The sequence below is a fragment of the Dasypus novemcinctus genome, chromosome 2 (genome assembly GCF_030445035.2).
Source record: "Dasypus novemcinctus isolate mDasNov1 chromosome 2, mDasNov1.1.hap2, whole genome shotgun sequence".
NCBI lineage: Eukaryota > Metazoa > Chordata > Mammalia > Cingulata > Dasypodidae > Dasypus > Dasypus novemcinctus.
The window spans coordinates 194,324,829-194,347,466 of NC_080674.1; the positions used below are offsets into that span (position 1 = coordinate 194,324,829).

At 46.8% G+C, this 22,638-nt stretch overlaps 1 protein-coding gene across 3 annotated transcripts; it reads left to right on the plus strand.

Annotated features, from left to right (window-relative positions):
- Positions 1-420: 420 nt before the first annotated feature.
- On the plus strand, positions 421-22,165 carry MGAT1 (alpha-1,3-mannosyl-glycoprotein 2-beta-N-acetylglucosaminyltransferase). 3 transcript variants are annotated; one of them, XM_058283708.1, is made up of 3 exons: positions 421-614; positions 1,578-2,007; positions 19,558-22,165. In XM_058283708.1, the coding sequence occupies exon 3, from the start codon at positions 19,686-19,688 to the stop codon at positions 21,027-21,029; it is 1,344 nt and encodes a 447-aa protein (XP_058139691.1). In that variant the 5' UTR covers positions 421-614; positions 1,578-2,007; positions 19,558-19,685; the 3' UTR covers positions 21,030-22,165. The 3 variants fall into 3 exon arrangements, with proteins under 3 accessions (XP_058139691.1, XP_058139695.1, XP_058139699.1); XM_058283712.1 differs by lacking the exon at positions 421-614 and adding an exon at positions 799-1,329; XM_058283716.1 differs by lacking the exons at positions 421-614; positions 1,578-2,007 and adding an exon at positions 9,409-9,557.
- The last annotated feature ends 473 nt before the right edge of the window (positions 22,166-22,638 follow it).

The following is a 22,638-nucleotide window of genomic DNA, read 5'->3' on the forward strand; positions in this document are numbered from 1 at the left end:
AACGCGTCCACGCTGCGCCGCGCAGGCTCCGCCCCCACAGCCTGCTCGCGTAGTTTGCCCCGCCCCCCACCTTCCAGCCCAGGTCCAGCTCCGCTCCGCCGTCAGTGCTTCTACCAACACGACAGTCTGAGACCCACCACGCATGCGCTCTTCTAGCCGCGGGGCTCCAAGTGACGTGCGCATCCACTCTCGGCAATACTCTCTGCCCCGCCCCCGCCTGCATGGCCGCTATCCTGCGCCCCCGTCTCCGTTCTCAACCAGACCTGGTTCTGCCCACACCTCATCTTAAATCCCGTGCATAGTGACTGCAGAACAACCTCAAGTCCTACAGACACACCTCCCGTGCTCTGTGGTGGCGGAAGCGATGGGCGGAGGGGGTAGGGTGGAGAACAAGAGACAGGGGGAGGTGGCGGTTGCCTTGGCCCCACTTCCGGAGGCCGGGCGGAAGTGGCTGCGGTGGATGGTGGGAGGGGGAAGGGAGCGAGAGGGGAGGGCCAGGCCGCCGGGGGTCGAGGGGGTGGGGCCTGGGCTGGTGGTGGGGACTGGGCCTGGGGCCTGGACTTCCCCCCGGAGCTAGCCCGACTCCTAACCCGGACTGGACTGGCGGGATCCAGGTAACGACCCAGTGCGGATAGGGCGAGGGTCGTCCGCGCGCTAGAGGCGTGGGAGTCGGAGCGTTAGGGGGGTCGCGTTGTCACCCCCTCTTCCGTGAACACAGAGCACAGGGTTCTGAAGAGAAGGGTGGGAGGAGTTAAGTTTCTAGAGGGGGGTCATGTGGACGCCACGCCCATACAGGAAGAGTGCGAGAGTGCGTGTGTGTGTGTGTGTCTAGGTCTAGGAATAAACTTAGAGGGGAGGGGGCGGCACGAGTGGGCTCCAGAACTGAGAAATTGGAACACTGTGGGGCAACTGCGGGCAGAATTCGGGCCTCAAACATTCCAGGAGAGTGCTCTCAGGAGTGGGCCTGGGAAGAAGTTTCACAGAGATTGGGAATTTTATCCTTGTCACTGTTTTGGAAGCGGAGGGGGGAGGCCTTGGGACTTGGGGGGGGGGGGGGCGGGGAGTTGAAGAATGAGGGAGCGAGGAATGAATGTGTAAGGTGGTAACATCTGGGTCCGGAATGGATTTAGTTCAGTTGGAGAGAGCTGAACGATTAAAACACTGAACACCCTTAAGAAGCTTGGGAGACGCAGGACCATTAATGTGTGACGCTTTAGACAGGAAATACTTATATATTTCTTTGCAAAAGGTCGATCTTTTATGTATTTCTTCAAAGACAGTCTCCACACTCTATCGGTGCTTTTAACTACTATTCTGCAGTTAGAATAGGTAAGAGCCATATATATTTATGTGTCTATGTGTAAGAGTGAGAGAGAAAGAGATAAGGTAACTATCCTGAGGTGCAGCCTGTGAAAGAAGCAGGTACTTTATATATCTTTGTGGCGTGTTTAATGAAAGGTTTTTAATGACAGCATAGGAAAGGAATTAATTTAAGTAGGTAGGGAGAACTAGAAAGTTTTAGGAATTCATTTGTGTCCATACTAGAGTAGAGAGTATAATGTTTAAATATTCCACAGGTAAACACAGAAACCAATCCCCTGGGCCATGCCGGTCCTTAGGCATGTTTCTTCTGATGAGCCTGGGCAGAAGAAAGACGGGCCAGTCTTCACGGTGGATGACTTCCCCTCCCTGATCAAAAGATGGGATAGTACCTAGGATCTGTCAGCCGGTCACCAGACTGTGGGTGATATGCCAGTTGAATGAAGAGATGTAACAGACCCCAGGGAGGGGCACTGAAGCCTGCAAGGGGGGGGGGAGGGGCCTGGACACACCCCTTCCCCCCCAGACTCCTCCCTTTCAAGGCCCATTCAGCTGTGGACTTTGGACCAGGATAAGAGAAATTGCACTTTGTTTTGTGGATCTGATTTGGGAGTCTCAGCTTTGGAAATGGAGTGCTGGTTGCGTGTTTGATGATCTCCAGGAAACAGCTAAGCGAAGAGAAGAGAGGTAAGGTTCCAGTCTCATTTCTGCTTGCTGTCTTGAAGCTTCTGTGCAAAAATTGGTGAGTGGGGCATAGGCTAGAGGCACTGCTGTTCAGGAGGTCAGGGCGCCTCCTGTGCCCTGATGATAACCCTGACCCTGGTGATAAGATGAGCACAGAGTTAAGTTTCACTTCTGCTTCACTCTGCTTCACAGGCCTGTTCCCAACTTCTCCTTACCCAGGCAGGAGCAGTACCCTGAACGGGGTTGTGACCAATGGCAATAACTTTGGTTTCTAGTGAGTGTGAGGGCAAGAAGGACCTGAAAAGAACTCAGAATTCTCAAGGGAAGTTGGATTAGATTACCTTTAAGGGCCTTTTCAACACTGAGATAATAGGATTCCAAGTCAGTTTGGCTAAAACTTATGGATTAACCAGACAGAGGCTGGCTGCTCTGTTTTGGGGAACTAACTGACTAGGACTGTCAGGGGAGGTAGGCAATGGTCTAGATACTCTCCTAAAATGTCTCTCTTTCCCCTCTAAGGGTGCTTAGCCATGGAAACTCAAGGAAGGATCAGAGGGACAGAACACAGGTTTGGGAATCAGTGCTCGCTCTCTCTGTCTTTCTTAGTGTACCACCCAAGATATGTCAGTTCACATCTGCTGTGTTCTCTTCATCTGCAAAAGGTGGATAACTTTTGCAGATTTCTTGCAAGGAGCAAATGAAAAAAATGATGGATTTCATAAAGTGCCCAGAGTCATGTACATATAAAACAACTCCTTTTCTGTGTCTATTTGTTGCATAAAGAAGAGCTCTAAATTAAGAGTTCTTTTCTTTTATTGAATTAGTGTGCTGGCAAAACCCTTAGAAGATATCTTTAATTAAAAGCCTGCCCTGAATTTGTCTTATCCTGTTGCTGCTTAAACAGTACTTGTAGAAACAGGCTGGTGGGACCCAAGGAGCATATAAACTGAGGGGATTCAGCCAGATACTGCATTGGCCTCCAAGCACTCTTATAGCTCTCTAGTCAGCTTGGTGGTGTATTTCTTTGGGGTTACAGATTTAAAAGGGTGGAGAGATGTTTAAGCCTCTATGGCGAAGTATCTGCTTGGGAGGTGAGACTTCATTTCTTGGAGTGAGTTCTGGGTCTTTCCTTTCTGGGCCATATTCTAATTTTTTCTCTTCCTCTTTAAGATCACAGTTTTTTTTCAGACATCGCTTAGCCCTTTGTATTTTCACGGGCTGTACTCCCACTCAGAGCAGACCTGTTCATAGTTACCCTCCTATCTCCCTACCTAACTCCATCCCTGAACTCATTTACTTAGGCAAAATGCCTGCTTTTCTCAATGATAACAAACAGAGCAGAAAGCAGAGGTAGCCTTTAGAGACACAGCGGTGGTGTCTTGTTTGCCCCAGGGTTACTGATGCAAAATATCAGAAATGTATTGGCTTTTATGAGGAGGGTTATTTGGGGTAAACACTTAAAAGTCCAAGGCCATGAAATGTCCAAATCAAGGCACCATCAGAGATGCTTTTTCACCAAAGTGAGCTACTCTTGATTCTAGTGTTCTGCGACGTGCTAGTCTTGCCCTACTTTCTCCTTGAACTCAGCTGTGACCCATCAATCATCTCTCCCTGGGCCTTGCTCCTGGAGCCTCTCAGGGCTTCTCCTTGAGCTCAGTGAGAAAACTTGGAGTCCTTTCTCTCACATGACTGGATCAAAATGGCTGAACTCCCTTTTCCTGTGTCTCTCTCTTTCTGGGTCTCTATTTACATAAGACTCAGTGAAAGGGTGGAGACTCAGCCTGAGTCACGCCTCTCTGATGTAGTCCAATCAAAAGGGTCTCACACCCAGAGGATTGGATTAGTTCAAAAATGTAATCTTTTTCTTTTTGGGATTCATAAAGGAACTTCAAACTGTCACAGGTGGCCTGCACGTGGGACAGGAGACTTATCTTCTAGCATCTCTTTGCTTCTCACAAACTGAGTAACACTAGGGTCTCATATTCATTATAGGCTGGCCACTATGGTCATTTGTAAGCCCCAAATCCTGTATTTAAGACTTAATTTTTTTGTTGCATCTTTCTCCTCTTTTCTTCCATCCATGCCTTTGGAGTTCCTGACTTCCCCCAGTTGCCTGAAGTGTAGACAGGCAGACCTGGGTGGTCACTGGTCTTGAATTCTCCCTCTTCTTTCGCGCTAAATGCCTGGGCCAACCCCTTGAGGCAAGGCTGCTACTTTAGAAAGTAAGTTCATTGTGTTGATCTTTACTTAGATATAGAGATGTGTGGCCCAGGATGCCCCCTCAGCCATCTGTGGGATCCCACATCCTCCCCTGGAGGTCATACTGCTCTGTAAGTGTCTGTGAGTGCTTTAGAGCACTTGAAGTACTAAGAAGTTGTGTTGTATTTGTATAGTGCTTATATTGTGTTAAGTGTCCAGTCTCTTGCACCCATTTTTCTCTCACCACATTGTTTTGAAGAAGACAGAGCAGGGATTATTTTCCCAGTTTGATATGTGAGGGGAAATACAGAAGCTCTGAGCAGGGAGGATTTGCCTAAGAATGTGGAGTGCCAGACACTGTGATCACCTAATAACCAGTGCTGTGCTGTTTCTAAAGCATGTGATCTGACAAGGGGCATCTGGATTCTGCTGCAGATCTCCAGGGAGAACTCATTGCCTCTCTGATAAGATGTTTATTCCTTGTATTGAACCGGAATTTCTTTCCCCTGCCACTTCCACCGAAATACTAGTTCTGCCCTCTGCCTTATCGTTCCACAAGACAGTACTCTCAAGACTGCCATTCGCACAGGAGTGCCAGGATGCTGGGGCTTGTCCTTCTAGACCCTGCTTAGGCACAGTGTCAGGCTTTTTAGCCAGAACCAGTGATTGGCTTTAACCAAAAGTTGTGTGTGTGTTTTAACTGGATTTATGTATTCCTTTCTTTCTTCTAAAAGGCAATGGTAGTCGTTCAACCAAAAGTTACCTTTCACTGGCCTTTCTCAGTGATTATTGTTGTATTTCTTTGGCCTTAAGCTGAATTCCTGGGTCTCCATGGTGGGCAGGGGATGTTGGGAGGATGGAAGGGGAGAACAGAACACTGATTGAAAACTTTGCTTTTACTTCTATTGGTGGTTTCAAGCCAAGATAGCTCATAAGTTCAGAGCAAATTGTAAAACATTTTCAGAATATCTTGGGCATGGTTTTTGGAAGGGAAATTTTCTACAGCCATTTGCACTTCCTTTTTCTTCTCTCTCCAGTTCTCTTGGATAGTAGTGGGGGTAGGCAGAATAGAGTATTGTCCCTTCTAGTTCTTTCTTATCCTATGACCTGATCCTCCCATTTCTTCCAGTTTCACATTTTCCAGTCCCACTCTCATCTCTAGAATCCAAGCATCTGGCTCTTTGTTTCTGCCCTTCTTCCCTTGTTACCTTCCCCCACTGAGATATCCATCACCAGATGCTAGGACCTCTATTTCCCAGGTCAATTTGGTACTTATTCCTCTGGCTTTTTGCCTTTCAGACCGAATGTTTTATCTTGCTTTCATCCAAGAATTCACCTCTCCCCTTTCTCTAACCAGGCCCTTTCTTCTTGGGACAGCCCCTTGCAGTCAGGGTATTTCTACTCTTAGATCTTCATGTTAGCCTTGGCATTTAGAGCCCTCTAAAGCAAACAAAGGACTGTAGAGATGGGATGTGAGTGATGATGCACAAATACTCCCTGTTTTAGTTTCCCAGCTGCTAAAACAAATAACATACAATGGGTTGGCTTAACAATGGGAATTTATTGGCTCATGGTTTCAAAGGCTGGAAGGATTGCTTTTCTCGCAGGGTCATTGTCTTCTGTCTGTCTGGCAATATTTGGGGTTCCTTGGCTTTTCTATCACATGGCAATGTACATGGCAGCATCTTCTCCTTTCTCTTCTGGGTTCCATTGACCTCTAGCTTCTGGGGGCTCCTATGTTTTCTCTGTTGCCTTTTCTATAAGGCCTCCAGTAATAGGATTAAGACCTATCCTGATTCATCCTGAAGTAACCTCATCAAAAGGTCCTTTTTACAATGGCTTCATACCCACAGAAATGTATTAAGTTTAAGAATATGCTTTTCTGGGACACAGAGCTCCAAGCCATCACAGTCCCTTTGATAGTTTGAAGCTGGGTGGGTCCCAGAAGAGCATATTCTTAGAACTAATCCATTCCTGTGCATGTAAACCTATTATAGGTGAGACCTTTTGATTAAATTACTTAAGGAGCTTTGATTAGATTGTGGGACCCAGGCTGGGTCTTAATCCTCTTGCTGGAGCCCTTTATAAATAGAGGGATAAAAAGCTGCAGATAGAGGAAGAAGGCCACAGAGACAGAAAGAAGCCTCCAGAAGTTGATGAACCCAGGAGAGACAAAAGCCATAGATGGAGCAGCTCAAAGCTGAAAAGACAAGATCTGAAAGAATGAGGAGAGACAAGCGACGGGCATTGTGCCCTGCTGTGTGCTTGATTGCCCACAGCTGTAACTCCATGAGACTGCATCTCTGATGATGCCTGGATTTGGACGCTCACAGCTCAGACCTGTAAGCTTTTAACCTAAGAAATCCCATTGAAAAGCCAACCCATTTCTGGTATAGTTCTCCTAGTAGCTTTTAGAAAACTAAAACAGTCCCCATCCTGTTTTCTGTTACAGTGCTTTAGATGGAGAGGGATCATTGTTAAAGGGGGGAATCTGACATCTCATGGGGTAGTTGGTCTCACCCCACCTTTCAACATGCCCCTTATGTCTTTTCTCCTGGAGAGTTATTTTATTTATATTTTATTTTGTTTTATTTTGTTAAAGATTTATTTATTTATTTCTCTCCCCTTCCCCCCCACACCCCCGCCCTGGTTGTCTGTTCTCTGTGTCTATTTGCTGCTGCGTCATCTTTATCCGCTTCTGTTGTTGTCAGCGGCACAGGAATCTGTGTTTCTTTTTGTTGCATCATCTTGTTGATGTCTGCTCTCTGTGTGGGCGGCATCATTCCTGGGCAAGCTGCACTTTCTTTCGCGCTGGACGGCTCTCCTTACAGGGCACACTCCTTGTGCCTGGGGCTCCCCTACGCGGGGGACACCCCTGCGTGGCAGGGCACTTCTTGCGCGCATCAGCACTGTGCATGGGCCAACTCCACACGGGTCAAGGAGGCCTAGGGTTTGAACCGTGGACCTCCCATGTGGCAGACAGGAGCCCTAACTACTGGGCCAAGTCCGACTCCTGGAGAGTTATTTTAAGTCATGTTATCTTAGACTTACCAACCAGCATTCCTCAACTTTTTACCGTTTTAGGAAACTTTATTGTTTTCCCTCTTGCCATGACACAGAGTGTGAGTGTATAGGACTCCTAAACCCCCTAACTCCTTTCATAAAGAAAGTGAGAGAGGGCAGATGTGCAGACACAGGCCTTTGGCTGGCATATGAATGTGGGCTTGGGTCTCCAGTCACAGTCTATACAGTCAGCTTAGTTGGAAACCATGTGTCAGCATAGTTGCTTCTGTCTCTCTATTCCTTCAGAGGTCAGCTTTGATGCTACTTTTACAAAGATTTGCCTGCTGTCTTCTGTGCGCTTGTTGTGCTGGACACACAGCACCACCTCAGAGAGCACTTGAGCTCAGAGGTCCAGGAGGAGAGAGAATGAGTGCCAGCTTTGGAAGCAGAAATGCCTGGGTTTAAAACCTAGTCAGGCCCCTCCCTAGGTCTTATGGTCTTCAGCAAGTTGTCACTTACCCTGAACCTCAAGCTCCTCATCTGTAAAATGGGGATTATAATGCACACTCTGTAGAACCTCTAGTGAGGGCTAAAGGAGAGACCAAGGAAAGTCTTGGCATATGGAGGCCCTCTGTTCCTGGTGGCCCCTTAGCATATTTCTTTAAGCTTCTCCCTTTTTTGCAGGGTCCCATTAGAGCATGCCCTGCCTTATGTTTCTCTAGAATGCCGCGTGATTCCTGGTTTCATGTAGATAAAAGTTAGTGAGCAAAGTCCTCTAGAACACTGGTGAAGGATATATTTAGGGGAAGGGGCTAGTGCCAGTAGAATGTGTCCTGATTACATGGTGGGGCTAGCCTTGGACTCTGTCCTTCTCAGAAAGTCACCCGTAGTGAGTAGACAGTAGTTTCTCAGCTCCTCAACCCTTCCTTCTCTTGTCAGATGATGAGAGTGGTGGGTGGTGGGGATCTGAGGCTTCTCCAGAGAGTCATATAGTGTAGGACGGAGCAGGGTTGGTGGTGAGTGGGCCAAGCATGAGGAATGAACAGACCTCTCTGAGTCCTGAAATGTCTCACCCTCTGGCACCTGGACTGCACTGAAAGGCCTGTTGCAGAATCCAGGGCTCAGTTTTCTTTGCACTGGACCTGTTACTGACACTCAGTTCCCTCTTTTATCCTTGCCTCCTTCCTCTTCCCCTCTCAGACTTTGCACATGGTTCAGGTCAAAGATATTTGATGTATTGCTCCCTTGATTGCCTGGGTCCTACATCTATCCTTCCCCTCCTCCTCCAACCAGACCACCTTCCTCTTCAAATTCCTTACCCTCCTCCCCTCTAATTACCAAACTGGTAGAGACCACCATGCTTTTCTGCCCCCTCTCTCTCCTCATCTCTTACAGAGCTACCAGAAAAGACTGACTGATTCCTTCCGGACTCTTTGGGTCTAGTTCATACCCTGGGGACAGTCCTGTCACCTCTGTCTGCTCTTTTCCTCATGACTAACAACTGGCACATTCCCCACCCCCAAAGGAAAAAAAAATTTTTGTGAAAAAGAAACAACAGCTGGCCCTTGCCTGGTTTTGGCAGCAGGTGTTTCCTCCCTGGCTTCCCTCTTGGCACCCTGGCTACTGTTCTCACATCCCTGCGCCATGCACCGCTCAGTTGCCCTCATCAGTGCAGCTTCCCGCCCAAGAGCAAGGGTTCTGGGGTTGGTGTGGAGGGTCCTGCGCCTCAGAGCCTTGGACTTGGGTTTGGTGAACGCCCTATCAGGGCTGGCAGGCCTTCCTTAGAAAGGCTACCCGCAGCCTTCCCACTCCGCCCGGCGGGGGCAGCGGAGACGCCTGGAACGGTCTGATTTAGAGGGGCTCAGGGTGTGTGTGGGGGGAGTTGGGGTGGGTGGGAAGCGAAGGACTGGGAGTGGCGGTTGGGAGTAGGGATGCGCCCATTGGTAAGTTTGCCTCCACAACCGCCTTCCAAAGTTGAGGGCCCAGGAAGAACTTGGGTGGATTAGACGGCGGGTGGCTGAGAAGAGTCTGGGAGAGGAGGCGGGTCTTGAAAGCCGGGCGGGGAGCGGACGGCCGGGTACGGGAGGCCCAGGCTGCGGGGCGAGAAGGGGCGGCTGGGGCGCGGAAGGGGGCGGCAGGCGCCGCCCCTCGGCCCGCCCCCGCCCGTCCCGGGGGAAGGGCCACGTTGCCCGCCGGCCGCCCTGGCCCCGCCGCGGCGCAGGAAGGGCTGGCAGGCGGAAGGCGCCGGCAGCCGCGGGAGCGCCTGGGACGCGCCAGGGACGCGCCAGGGCACGGGGCTGGTTCCCCGGCGGGCTGGCCAAGTTCGGGCCTCGCGAAGTTGGGAAGACCTGGTGAGTAGGGGCCGGGGGACCCGGGGCCCTGCCGGGAGGAGGACGGAACTGACTGAAGGAGGCCCCGCGGCGCCGATAGGGCGCTCCGGGGGCGTCGGGTCCCGAGCTGAGAAGCTGCCCCTCTCCGAGCCCTTCGCGCCTGCAAAAGACTGGGATGCGGGTGAGCCCCAGCGAGAAGGGCTTGACCCGGGAGCGGCTCGGATCGCCTGGCGTCCGGGCTGCGGTCCTCTTCCCGGGCGGGGAATTCGGAACTTGGCTGGCTGTTTACGGAATCCCGGGCCTCCAGCTGCTGGCGGCAGGGCGGGTTCCGCGGGCCGGGAGGCGGTTGTGAAACTCGGCCGCGGGGCGTCCGCGGGTGCGGGGCAGCGAGGAGATGGAATTACCGGAGAGGGTTTGGGGAGCGGGAATGGGAGGTGGCAGTTCCTTCCAAACCCACCCCCAGCCTTCTTTCCACAAGTTGCTTGCGGTTCTTTACTTCAGCCTTAATAGCAAGATTGAATCAATCTTGAAATATGTAAATAGACAAGAAAACTTTTTTCCCACCTGTTGCTCTGTGTATGTGGAGTAGACGTCTCCTGAAACGGGCAGGGCCGGGTCCTAGCAACTCTGGAGCAGAGGCACGGTGACCGGGCAGTCTGTTTCCAACGGAGAATAGAGTCAGAGTGAGGCACCACCTTAGTTAATTCTTGCCTCCGTGGTGTGTACACAGCCTTTCCTTTAGAACAGCTTTCTTTTTCTGTTTATACTTTTCGGACTACATGGCCTTTGCTCTTGGATGTCTCCTATCGTGAATCATTGCTGCCTGACCAGTAAGGAAGCCCATACGGCTCATCTGGATCCCCGTTTCTGGGTCTTATTCCCACGTTTAGAAAGCGTTGCAATATGTCCAACCTCAGTGGCATGTGCAACAGTTTAAACTCATTTCCTGTTTGGGGCATTGGGGATATTGGCACCATCCTCGACATCATTAGAGACCTTGGAGGTAACTGAACCTACCTCTCATTTTACAAATGAGGGCACTGAGGCACAGTGTGTCAAGTGATTTGCCCGGTTACCTGCCTTACTAGTGCTAGTTTGTATGAATCCCAGTTCTTTTTGTTGTGTTAGTATTGTACTTCCCTTTAGCCTTTTCTTATTTAGGGTGATCACCTGCATTCCTTTCCTAAAGGAATTATTGAATTATTTAGTGTATCTTCTCTGACTCCCTTTCATTTCTTCCATCCTTCTGAAATTATGGAACCTGGTGCATGATACAAGTCTAATAATGACGAACAAGAAAGGAATTCATTTAGTTCTATTATCTGGGATGTTTTCTATACTTTTTAGATTTTTTTAAAGCAGTTTTTTTTTTTTTTTTTAACATACTAAGCAAGGCACAGATTGAGCGGAAAGGCTATTAACGTTCTCTTCGTTTCAAAGCTAAGTATGACCTCTCCATTCTTGCTCATGTTTGGAAATTTCCTATCCAATATTCACTTGGATTTTAAAAGGGAACTGGCTGGAGAATATCGTGGAATCCAGGTATTAGAAAGCGATCTCACAACTCCTAAGCAGTCCTTCATATGAAGAATCTGAGACTCATTGGGGTTGGTGGGACCTGCACAGAGCCACCTGGATTTTGAATGAGCCTTCTTTTTTTTTTTTAGATTTCTGTAATTTCTTTTTTTTTGGTCTTTATTTTTTCAGTGTTACATTCAAAAAACATGAGGACCCCATATACCCCCCACTTCCCTCATCCCACAACAATAACCTCCATCATCATGGGACATCCACTGCACCTGGCGAACACATCTCTGAGCAATGCTGCACCACATGGTCAGTGGTCCACACCATAGGTTACACTCTCCCCCAGTCTTCCCATTGGGCCATGGGAGGACACCTGAGCTTTTGATATACTGAAAAGTCTTTCTTCTCATCTCCCACCACAGTGCAGCTGTCTTTATACTTCATGGTGTGGACCAGCTGTATCACTTTCCTAAATGAGTTGTGAAACTTCTAACAAATCAAAGCCAGGTTTGAGTCTGTGCCTTACAGGCAAATAAAGAGTAGCATATCAATCAGGGACTTAGGACAGCATTAAGGACTGTTGTTTTATTTTAGTAAAGGAAGATGGGGCAGATTGTATTTTCCCCAAATGGCCACACCCGTAAGTATCCCATCCCACATGTTCTTAACAGTTTGATATTGTCGTCCTCCCATTTAGTGGTGGGCTGTTCTCTCCCTTTGCATGTAGACAGGGATTTGTAATTCTTCTTTTCATTGAATAAAGCAGAAGAGATCCAAGGCTACATCATTAAAAAGATACAGTTCCACCTGGCTTGCTCTTTTTCTGAGGACAGTTATCTTTGGAATCCAGCCAGCATGTTAAGAGGAAGCCCAAACTATATGTAGAGGCTATGTGGAGAGGTTCCAGCCAGCAGCCCTAGCTAATGTCTTGGCCAGCCACCAATATCAACCTACAGACATGTGAGAGAATGAGCCTTTAGTAAGTTCAGCCCTCAGCTTTTGAGTCTTGCATATGAAGTCCTGGATATCCCGAGCAGAGATGGAACATCCCCTCTCTGCCCCAATGTACAAATTCCTGGTCCGTAGAAATTGTGAGAGGTAATAAATAGTTGCTGTTGTTTTAAGCCACTTAGTTTTTGGATAACTTATTCAGCAATAGATTATTAATAAGGAAGGGAATGTGAGTAGAGACAGGATCCTTAGAATTTAGACTTCAGACCTGAGCAGAGTGTGGGGAAGAGCACTTACTGTGTTTGTCATAGTCGTGTGGATTCTGTTTCAGTTACTTATTGCTGTGTAACACACCACCCCAAAACTTAGTGACTTAAAACAACACAGTCCTTTCAGTAATATCTCAGTTAGGTGGTTCTTGCTTGTGGTCTTCATGTGGTTGCAGTTGGATGGTGAGGGCCTGGCATCATCTAGAAAATTTCCTCCCTTGATGCTAGCTGTCAGATGGGATCTTTGCTGGGGGGTTGTTAACTGGACTGGCTATAGGTGTCAAGTCCACGTGGCCTGGGCTTCCTTTTACCTTGGTGACCACATTCCCAGAGCAGGCATGGCAAAAACCTCAGAAGTCACATAGCATCACTTCTACTGTAATCCTAGATCTACCCAGAATCAAAGGGAGGGAACATGGAGGAGTGTCCCTTGTGAGGGAGAGGTGTCATTGTCACTTTTAAGCATGTGGCATGGAATATAGAGCATCTATCTTTGGAAAATGTAATCTGTCCCTCCATGCTGCTGATTCAGTCTTGTTTATTCCCGATTGAGTTAATCAAGCATTTCTCCATCTAGCCACTTGACCTTTGTGTATGTGCAAGCATAGCAATAGGTATAGAGGTCATAAAACCTTTTTATTTTAAGGAGTAAGATGAGAGCTAGCAGGACCATGGATTCTCTTACAATGTGGAGAGAGTGGGAGTGCAGTAATAGGGAAGCCTGACTCTGCCTGGGATGCCATGGAAGGCATTCTTTGCCTTAGAGGTTGTGTGGGTGGCTTGCAGGTGGGGCTATGGGTAACACTTCAGGGTGAGGGACCAGCTGGAGCAAAGACGTAGCCTTATACACACGTACATCGTGGGGAAGTAAGTAGTCTGCTAAGGCCAGAGGTCAGGGACCATAGGATTAGTAGTTGAGAGTGAAGTTTAGAAAATGATGTTTGAGTTGGTTGTGAAGGCCCTTGTGTATCATAATGAGTTTTAAGTTTTATTCTTTGGGCAGGGCTGCCTCTGATGATTTTCAAGGTAGTTTAATGTTGTGACCAGGTATGTACTTTAAGAGAAATACTCTGTTGGTATTGGAAAGGTTGCTTTGAGGGAAGCAAGGCCAACTGAGAAGGGACAGCAAGAATTCAGGGTTAAAACAATATTTCATACTAAGGAAAGAGTGTCCACATTAAAGGATATGAAGGCTCAGAATGGGATGATGGCAGTGAATAACTTCATTTTTTTTCATTTCATAATTCTGAAATTATTGGGGCTAGGTATGTTTTAAAATTTAGAAATTTGGGAAGCAGCTGTGGCTCAAGTGATAAGGCCTCTGAGGCCTACCATATGGGAGGAACCAAGTTCGATCCCTGGAACCTCCTGGTGAAAAATAAGAAGAGAAAGCATGCCTGAGCAGTGAGCCAGTGCCCAGGCAGTAAGCTGAGTGCCCTCATGAATGCCTGCATAGTGAACCAAGTGCACATGAGTGCCCGCACAAGTGAGTCATGCAGCAAGATGATGACGCAACAAAAGAGAGACTAAGGGAAGAGTGGCAGTGAAGCATAGCAGAGACCAGGAACTGAGGTGGCACAATTGACAGAGAACTTCTCTCCACATCAGAGGACCCCAGAATTGAATTCCTCTGAATCCTAGAGGACAAAGATGAGAAGACAAAAAAGAGAAATACATACAGATCACACAACAAATGGACACAGACAACAAAAAACAGCAGGGTGAGGATGGGGGAGGGGGAAATCTATAAAAAAAAATTAGAAATTTTTGGATTTAAAAAAGATGGTCTGGTACAGCACATCGTAATCAAACATGTCAATTTTTCTGTAGCAAAATATATGGATAGTCACACCAAGTGGGTTAAATAAAGACTATAAATAGCCTCACATTAGAAGAGATCAGATTTCGCCAAATGAGGTTAGATTGGGTTTTACTGCCAAATGAGTCTAGAAAACTTATTTCTCATCTCTTTGTTTTTAGGAATTGCAGTTAAGGGATTACAGATATGTATGGAGTGACATGGCAGCTAGTTTTAGGTCATAGGCAAATCTCTTGAATGGCAAAGAATCTTAACAAAGCAGCTTGGCAGTGCTGGTAGAGCTGGTCCCATCCTACAGTAGCTCGCAGCCTAGGGGATTTGCCAGAGATGTTGACCAAGTGATTACACTGGCGCTGATGGCTATGAAGGAGAGCTGGACCTTGCCTAGTCCAGAGGCATCATATCCTGGCAGAAACATAAGTCAGAGCATGCCAAGTAAAGAAGACAGGGAAGAGCAGACCAGACATGTGCAGAGGTACTGAGGGTGGCCTCAGGTATTTGAGGACAGGGCCAGAAGAAAGGCCTCAGGTATTTGAGGACAGGGGCAGAGGAAAGTCTAGTAGAGTGTAGTAAAGAGAGCCACTGAAAGGGGAGAAATGAGTGACTGGCTAACATTTACACTGTCCTGTGCAGACACTGTTCTAAACACCTGACATGAATTATCTCCTATCCTCAACAGCAACCTAATGATGTATTCCGTTATGATTTTCATTTTAGAGGTGAGAAAGTTGAGTCTCAGATACATCACCCTGTAACAGGGTGATGCCAAGTACTTACCACAGGTTGTCTGGCTTGCTCTTGTTACTACCCTCTCTTCCTAATGGTGGCCTGAGCAGGACAGAAGAGTGATTTCTGGAGAAGTGAATTGGTTCTGCTGGCCAAGAGTTAACCTTGATAATCCCTTTTGCGCACTGGAGACTCTGTGTGCTTATGTATGTGCACACTTTTTAACGTTGGGATGGAGTTGAGGATCCTATCCTGGAAAATATATGGATAAACAGAAGGACAACTGCCATGCATTGGGACTCTGGATGAGTCTGTTTGTAAAGGTGGGGTAGGACCAGGGAACAAGGGTGTTGTGTTTTCTTATGGCAAGAGCAATGAGTTCTATTTTAGAACTTATGGAAAGGGCCTTAGGGTGGAGAACAAGGGCCTGATAGCTAAGGAAGGGTCCGGAGCTGGAATGGAGCAGTTTTTCCTGTGGGTGATGCAGCCCCTTTGTATGTTGGCAGACTTGGTAAGAATCCAGTCCACTGAAGGACTGGTGAGAAGATTAAGGGCCGGTGAGAAGATTGATCTACCTGGGTGAGCAGGATGGGAGAGATCTTTTAGGTCTAGGTTAGTGAATATGAGCCACATAGTTCCTCCCAATGTCTAGAGAAGAGGGAGACTTTTACAAAAATCTGAAAAGTAGAAGAGGATGTCGTTCTTTGGGGTTTTGCTGCCAGTTTGGAGGGTTTGCTAGTCTGAGGTGGTCATTAATAAATCAGCGACAGGCACACCTATCAGGCCCTGAGGCTAAAATTTCTAGCTAATGGAGCTCAGTCTCTCTTCTAGTTACCCCCATCCCTTTTAGTGTAGATACTTCCCAACCTAGTCAGGTAGAAAGCAGGAAGTTGGAGGATAGGGAATCCTGGCCATAAGGTTGGAGAGAAAATTCTAACATTAAGCACATCCTGAGGGGTTGTGAAGAAGAAAGAAACCTTCTATGAGTCTCTTCTTCCAGGAAACTCTAATTAGTATATTAGCCCTGATTAAAATGGGAATTTAATGACATGGTAAAATGGAAATATACTTGAGGTTTCAGTGAAGACTGATGTTCTGGAGTTGTGGGGTGGTTGGTTTCCTGGAGGAAGATGCATGGTGGCGGAAGCTGGCAGGGGCTGGGTGAGTAGACTCGAGAGAGAATTTAGGGCACTTAAGAGTCGCTTCAGGTTTAGCCTTTTGAAAACTGATCTGCTGCCTTGAGAGCCTAGCAATATAGAGATTAAGTCTGGGGCCCAAAGGTTTGATTAGGGGTGTTTTGTTTTGTTTTGTTTTGTTTTGTTTTTGACTAGGGTTAAAGAACAGATTGGGAGGCAAAGGGTAACTGGAAGAGCTGCTGGCACAAGGGGATAGCACCTGAATCTTTGGGTTGTGAAGGGTTGAGACCAGAAGGCAGGAAGGCCAGGGAGCATTGAATGGTCAGAAATAGCAGCTGTCTGAGAATTGGAGGGTGTTTCAGATCTTTCAAGTAAATGGGATCTGGGGACCATGCCTTTTTCTTGTTGGATGTGTGCCCCAGTCCTTTCCCAGAGCCTGGCAGAGATCAGGTGCATGATGCATACTGTTGAGTGAATGAGTAGATCAGGGCAAATTGATTGTCCCAGGTTCCCCATTACGGATGTGCCCAGCTGGGACCATATTATAGTAATGGATGAGATGATGCAGAGCTGTGGGCCATGCCCTCATATATTTTTTTTAAAAGTCTTTTCACTTGAAAGTCATTTCAAAACTTAAAAAAAGTTGCAAGAATAGAAACGATATAGAGAGACACTTATATTTGCTTTCCTAAGATTCATCTATTAACATCTTGCTCCATTTGCTGTTTCTCCATGTATATACATGATTTTTTTTTTCTCTGAACCATTTGAGAATAAGTTGCAGCTATCATGGCTTTCTACCCCTAAATACTTCAGTATATATTACCTCAAAATTGGGATATTCTCTTACCTAGCTATAGTATGGTTATCAGTCAGTTACCACCAATGTAATATTTTAATCTACTATCTATATTACAATTTTGTCACTTGACCCAATACAGACTTTTTTAGAAGATAAGCTTTTTGAGGTGTAATTGACATACAGTAAACTGTATGTATATAAAATGCATGATTTGATAAATTTTAGTATATGTATATATACATCTATGAAAATGTTGCCACAGTCAAGGTAAATATGTCTATCATCTTCCAAAGCTTCCTAATTCTCCTTTATAATGCCTACCACTGATATGCTTTCTATCACTATGGATTGATTTGCATTTTCTAGAGTTTTATATAAATGGAATCATACTGTGTGTACTCTTTTTGGTCTGGCTTCTTTCCCTCTACATAATCATCTTGAGATTCATCCATTTTCTGTGTGTAGCAAATTTATTCCTTTTTTATTGCTAATAAGTATTCTGTTCTGTGAATTAAACACAATATGCTTATCCATTCACCTTTGGATTGTTTCTGTTTTTTGGCGATTATGAATAAAATTGCTGTAAACATTTCCCATGTAGGTTTGTTTGTGGACATGTGTTTTTATTTCTCTTGAGTATATACCTAGGAATGGATCTGCTGGGTCAAATGTTAACTCTATGTTTAGCATTGTGATGAACTTCCATACTGCTGTAAAAGGACATTAGATCCATACAATAATCCTTAATCTAAAATAAATCATAGAACTAAATGTAAAACTTAAAACTGTAAAACCTTATAGAGGAGAATAGGGAAAACATCTTTGTGACCGTGGGTTAGGCAAAGATTTCTTAGGTACAGTGTCAAAAACATGATCCATGAAAGAAAAAGAAAAAAGACCTGATAATTGACATATGAAAATTAAGAATTTCTCTTCAATAGATATTCTTGAGAGAACAGAAGGATATGTTTTTGAATTTTTGCCAGTCGGGTGAGATGACATCTTGGTCTAGTTTTAATTTGCATTTCTCTTATTATGAGTGAAATTGAACATCTTTTCATATTCTTAAGGGCCATTTTTAAGTCTTTTTGATATTGCTCTTGTCCTTTTGCCCATTTTTCTATAGGATTTTTGGCCATTTCTCCCCTTAGTTTTTGTTTTTGTTTTTTTTCTCTTTCTTTTTCTTTTAGAGTATTAGCTCTTTATTTTTGATGTACCAAGTTTGTAATTTGTCTTTTGACTCATCTTACAGTTTTATTAGCTTTGCAAAAGTCTTTTAAATAGTGAAATTAATCATTTATTTTATTGCGTCTGACTTTTGAGTAATAGAAAGCCTCTCCCTATACCCAGGTTATAGAAGAATTCACCCATGTTTTCTTCTAGCACTTGTATACCTTTATTTTTATATTTAGAGCTGTGATCTGTTTGAAATTTATTCACGAGTTTGGGTCTAACTTTATCTTTTTCCGAATAGCAACATAATAGTTAAAAACAACTAAAAAGTTCATCTTTGCCCTATTAGTTTTAAATATCTTCTTTATCATACACTGGATTTCCGTACAGTTGGGTCCACTTCTGGACTTTTAATTCTATTCCTTTGGATGGTCTGTTTATGTACCAGTACCACATATGTTCTAAATCTAGAAGCATTTTAGTGCACAGTATAATAATAACTGGTAAGGCTGCCTTTAAAACTCATTTTCAGTATTTTCTTAGATATTCTTGCATATTTAGTTTTTCGTATGAACTTTAGTGTCAACTTGTCTAACTCTATAAAGGAGGTATTTTTATTGAAATTATACCTGACATTTTGATGGCATTGAGATGGTTTGACCAAGAACAAAGGATGTTTGTCAGGAATACTAGTTTTCTTTCTATAGCTTTTAAACATTCCTTAAGATTACTCCTAAGCATTTTATCTTTTTCATGGCTATTGTAAATGGGGTTTTCTCATCTGTGAATTCTCCTAGTGGGTTATTATTTGTGGTTATAAAAGGCGTTGAATTTTTTTTTTCATGTTAATTTTTATATCCTCTTACCTTGTTCAATTCTTTGACTGATTAGGTTGGATTTTATCATTGATTCTTTAGAGTTTTCCAGGCATATTCTCATTGCATCAGCAAATATACATAGTTTTTCTTCTTTTCCAACTGTTCTCCCTTTAATTGTTTTCTGTAGTCCAACCATATTGGCTAACACCTCCAGCAGAAGGATAAATAGTAGTAGAGATCCTGGGCATCTTGGTCTTGTTCCCTACATGAGTGGGAAATCCTCTAATGCTTCCATATTAAGTTAGATGCTGACTTTAGCAGTGAGGTGTGATACTTGATTTTTCAAACCGATAATCTTAGGGCGGGTTGGTTTGAGGAATACGAGAATGAGAGGCAGGTGGTCTCACCCCTTCCTGCTCCTCCTCCCCCCTCCCACCCCCAGTGTTCAGGCTTTGGATGGTAAATGGGAAGCAAAATCTGTCAGGGAGGAATTGGGGTTCCTTTGCTCCCTCTCTCTCCACCAACATCACCATGTGCTTTCCCTTCAAACATATATTGCTTTCTAAGCTCTCATTAGCTCATTTCAGAGTGGTGGAGCATGTCAGCCTAGTTCTGTTCTCCTATGCAGATTGATCCCCTAGATTAGGAGAAGGGCAGCTCTTCTCTGAGGGAGATATGGAGTCAACCTCTTGGCCTCCCTCTTCCTTCTTTGGCCTGTTTCTGCTCCTTACATTCCTCTACCTCTGGGGATATGCAGCCATATGCCTTTGTGGTGATGGTTCTCTCTCTCCTCTCCATAGGTGCATGGCTGCTTCCTGATCCCAGAGCCTAGAGCAAGCATCCCTAGGACGGTGGGTGAGTGAGCCAAGTGAGCCGAGGGCAGCCTAGAGCCCTCCCCTTGCCCTTGCCCTCCCCCGTGGGGGCCAGGATGCTGAAGAAGCAGTCTGCAGGGCTTGTGCTGTGGGGCGCTGTCCTCTTTGTAGCCTGGAACGCCCTGCTGCTCCTCTTCTTCTGGACACGCCCCACGCCTGGCAGGCTGCCCTTGGACAATGCTCTTGATGATGATCCTTCCAGCCTCACGCATGAGGTGATCCGCCTGGCCCAGGATGCTGAGGTGGAGTTGGAGCGTCAGCGGGAGCTGTTGCAGCAGATCAGGGAGCACCATGCTGTATGGAGCCAGCGGTGGAAGATGCCCACTGCAGCCCCTCCTGTCCCACCGCGTGTGCCTGTGACTCCATCGCCAGCTGTGATCCCTATCCTTGTCATCGCCTGTGACCGCAGCACTGTCCGGCGCTGCCTGGACAAACTGCTGCATTATCGGCCTTCAGCTGAGCACTTCCCTATCATTGTTAGCCAGGACTGTGGGCACGAGGAGACGGCCCAGGTCATTGCCTCTTACGGCAGCACTATCACGCACATCCGGCAGCCCGACCTGAGCAACATTGCCGTGCCACCCGACCACCGCAAGTTTCAAGGCTACTACAAGATTGCACGGCACTACCGCTGGGCATTGAACCAGATCTTCCACAAGTTCAAGTTCCCAGCAGCTGTGGTGGTCGAGGATGATCTGGAGGTGGCGCCAGACTTCTTTGAGTATTTCCAGGCCACCTACCCACTGCTGAAGGCTGACCCTTCACTCTGGTGTGTGTCTGCATGGAATGACAACGGCAAGGAACAGATGGTGGACTCAAGCAAGCCCGAGCTGCTCTACCGCACAGACTTTTTCCCTGGCCTGGGCTGGCTGCTGTTGGCCGAACTCTGGGCTGAGTTGGAGCCCAAGTGGCCCAAAGCCTTCTGGGATGATTGGATGCGCCGGCCTGAGCAGCGGCAGGGCCGGGCCTGTGTGCGGCCCGAAATCTCAAGAACGATGACCTTTGGCCGCAAGGGTGTGAGCCACGGGCAGTTCTTTGACCAGCACCTCAAATTCATCAAACTGAACCAGCAATTTGTACACTTCACCCAGCTGGACCTGTCATACCTACAGCAGGAGGCCTATGACCGGGATTTCCTTGCCCGTGTTTACGGTGCTCCTCAGCTACAGGTGGAGAAAGTGAGGACCAATGAGAGGAAGGATCTAGGGGAGGTGCGAGTGCAGTACACAGGCAAGGACAGCTTCAAGGCCTTTGCCAAGGCCCTGGGTGTTATGGATGACCTCAAATCGGGTGTCCCCAGGGCTGGCTACCGGGGCATTGTCAGCTTCCTGTTTCGGGGCCGCCGCGTTCACCTGGCGCCACCACAGACCTGGGACGGCTACGATCCTAGCTGGAATTAGCATCACTTGTTTACCACTCCTGGGTCCCTTCCTGGGCCATATCAGAGGCTGAGGCAGGACTGCAGTATCCGGGCTGTACTGTCCAGTGTGTTTCCCTCTTGGGTCCATTTTCATTTTATTTTTCTTTTTTAAGAGTGGCATTCAAGTGCACAGATGATAGGGTGAAGATTATTCTCCTGTTCTCAAGGGGGGGTCAGATCAGGGGAAACTTTCTGGGGTATGTGGAGGGTACTGGGCAGGAAAACAGTGTATGGTTGGGAGAGACTTGGGCTTGTAGGGGCCAGAAACCTCCATGTCCGGAGTTTTCTTCTAGGACATCTGCAGAGAGGTCAGCAAATTTAACTCTCTTAACCAGGCCTCTTTGTCCTCTACCTTGGCTCTTCCAGCCGGACATGAGTCCTTCTCCCATACTTCTTCCCCCTTCCCCACCTTCCTCCTTTATGTGAAAAGGATGTATCTGAGGCAACTAACCAAAGGGGTTCCACCTTCAGGACCAGATGGAGCTGCAGAGTTGTCAGGGTTTACTGCCTCTGCCCTTGTCACTCTTGTTCCCACTTGGGTCCTTTTCCCATCTCTCCTTAACCCTGTGATGTCTCATTTCTTCTTTCCCTGAAGCCCAGCAATTTGTGATTCTAAGATGAAAAAGTGAAGGGGAAAAGCCAGGTCTCCTCAGCTTATCACCAGCTCTGGGGGAAAAGGTGGCAGAAGGAAAGCCTCTCTTGTGGCTGGGACAACCCTCCCTCATCTTTCCTCAGAGAGACTCTAGTCCCCTGCTCACTTCTTCATTCCATCCCCCACTCTAAAAATTGATCTCTTTCCTGTTGCCATAGAAGGATTTGGTGCTGGCTTGATGGAAAAGGAATTCACTCCCTGTGTCCCTTTTCCTTCCCTTGGGCTTTGTGTACAGGCTCCTTCCTGTAGCCATGGCTTGTGGTGGCCCTGTCTCCTCCAGCCAAGACCAGAACCATGAGACCCAGCCTCCCCACCATGCAGTCCCATATCCTTACAGGCTAGGAAGCAGATGGCAGTATGGAGAGGGATTTGTGTGTTTTTGTTTCTTGCTTGACCTCATGAAAGAAAGCTGAAGATACAGGATTATTTTCAAAAATAAAGTAAAGGCTGAATTGTCTGAAAAACATTTGTGTGTGTGTCCTGGAAAAGGAGGAGGGGTTGGAAAAGGATGGGAAGGGTGGGAAAGAAAGGAAAAGAAGGTCAAATGAAGAGTAGAAACTTGAGGAAAGGACTGGCAGGCTGAGAGGAAGTAGACAAGTTGAAGGAAGGAAAGCAGAATGGTTGGAAGGCAAGAGTGAAAAGGGAGAAAAATTGGGAGAGAACTGAGGAAGGGACTGGGTGTGAAAGTAAAGGCCAGGTTTGAAAGTGGAGAGATGGAGAGGGCTCCACAGTTATACTTCCTGACTGTTCATCTTCTCCAGACGTGAGCCCACTTCTGGAGAGCAAGCAGGCCTGGCCTGGGACAGAGCATCTAAACTGGCATCTGTCCCACAGGGCACCCTCTCTTGGCCCAGGCATTTGTTGGGCATCCTCTGTTCTCTGCCAATGAGCCCAGGCCATGCATCTGATGCCAGGGTAGGTTGTGGCAGTGACATAT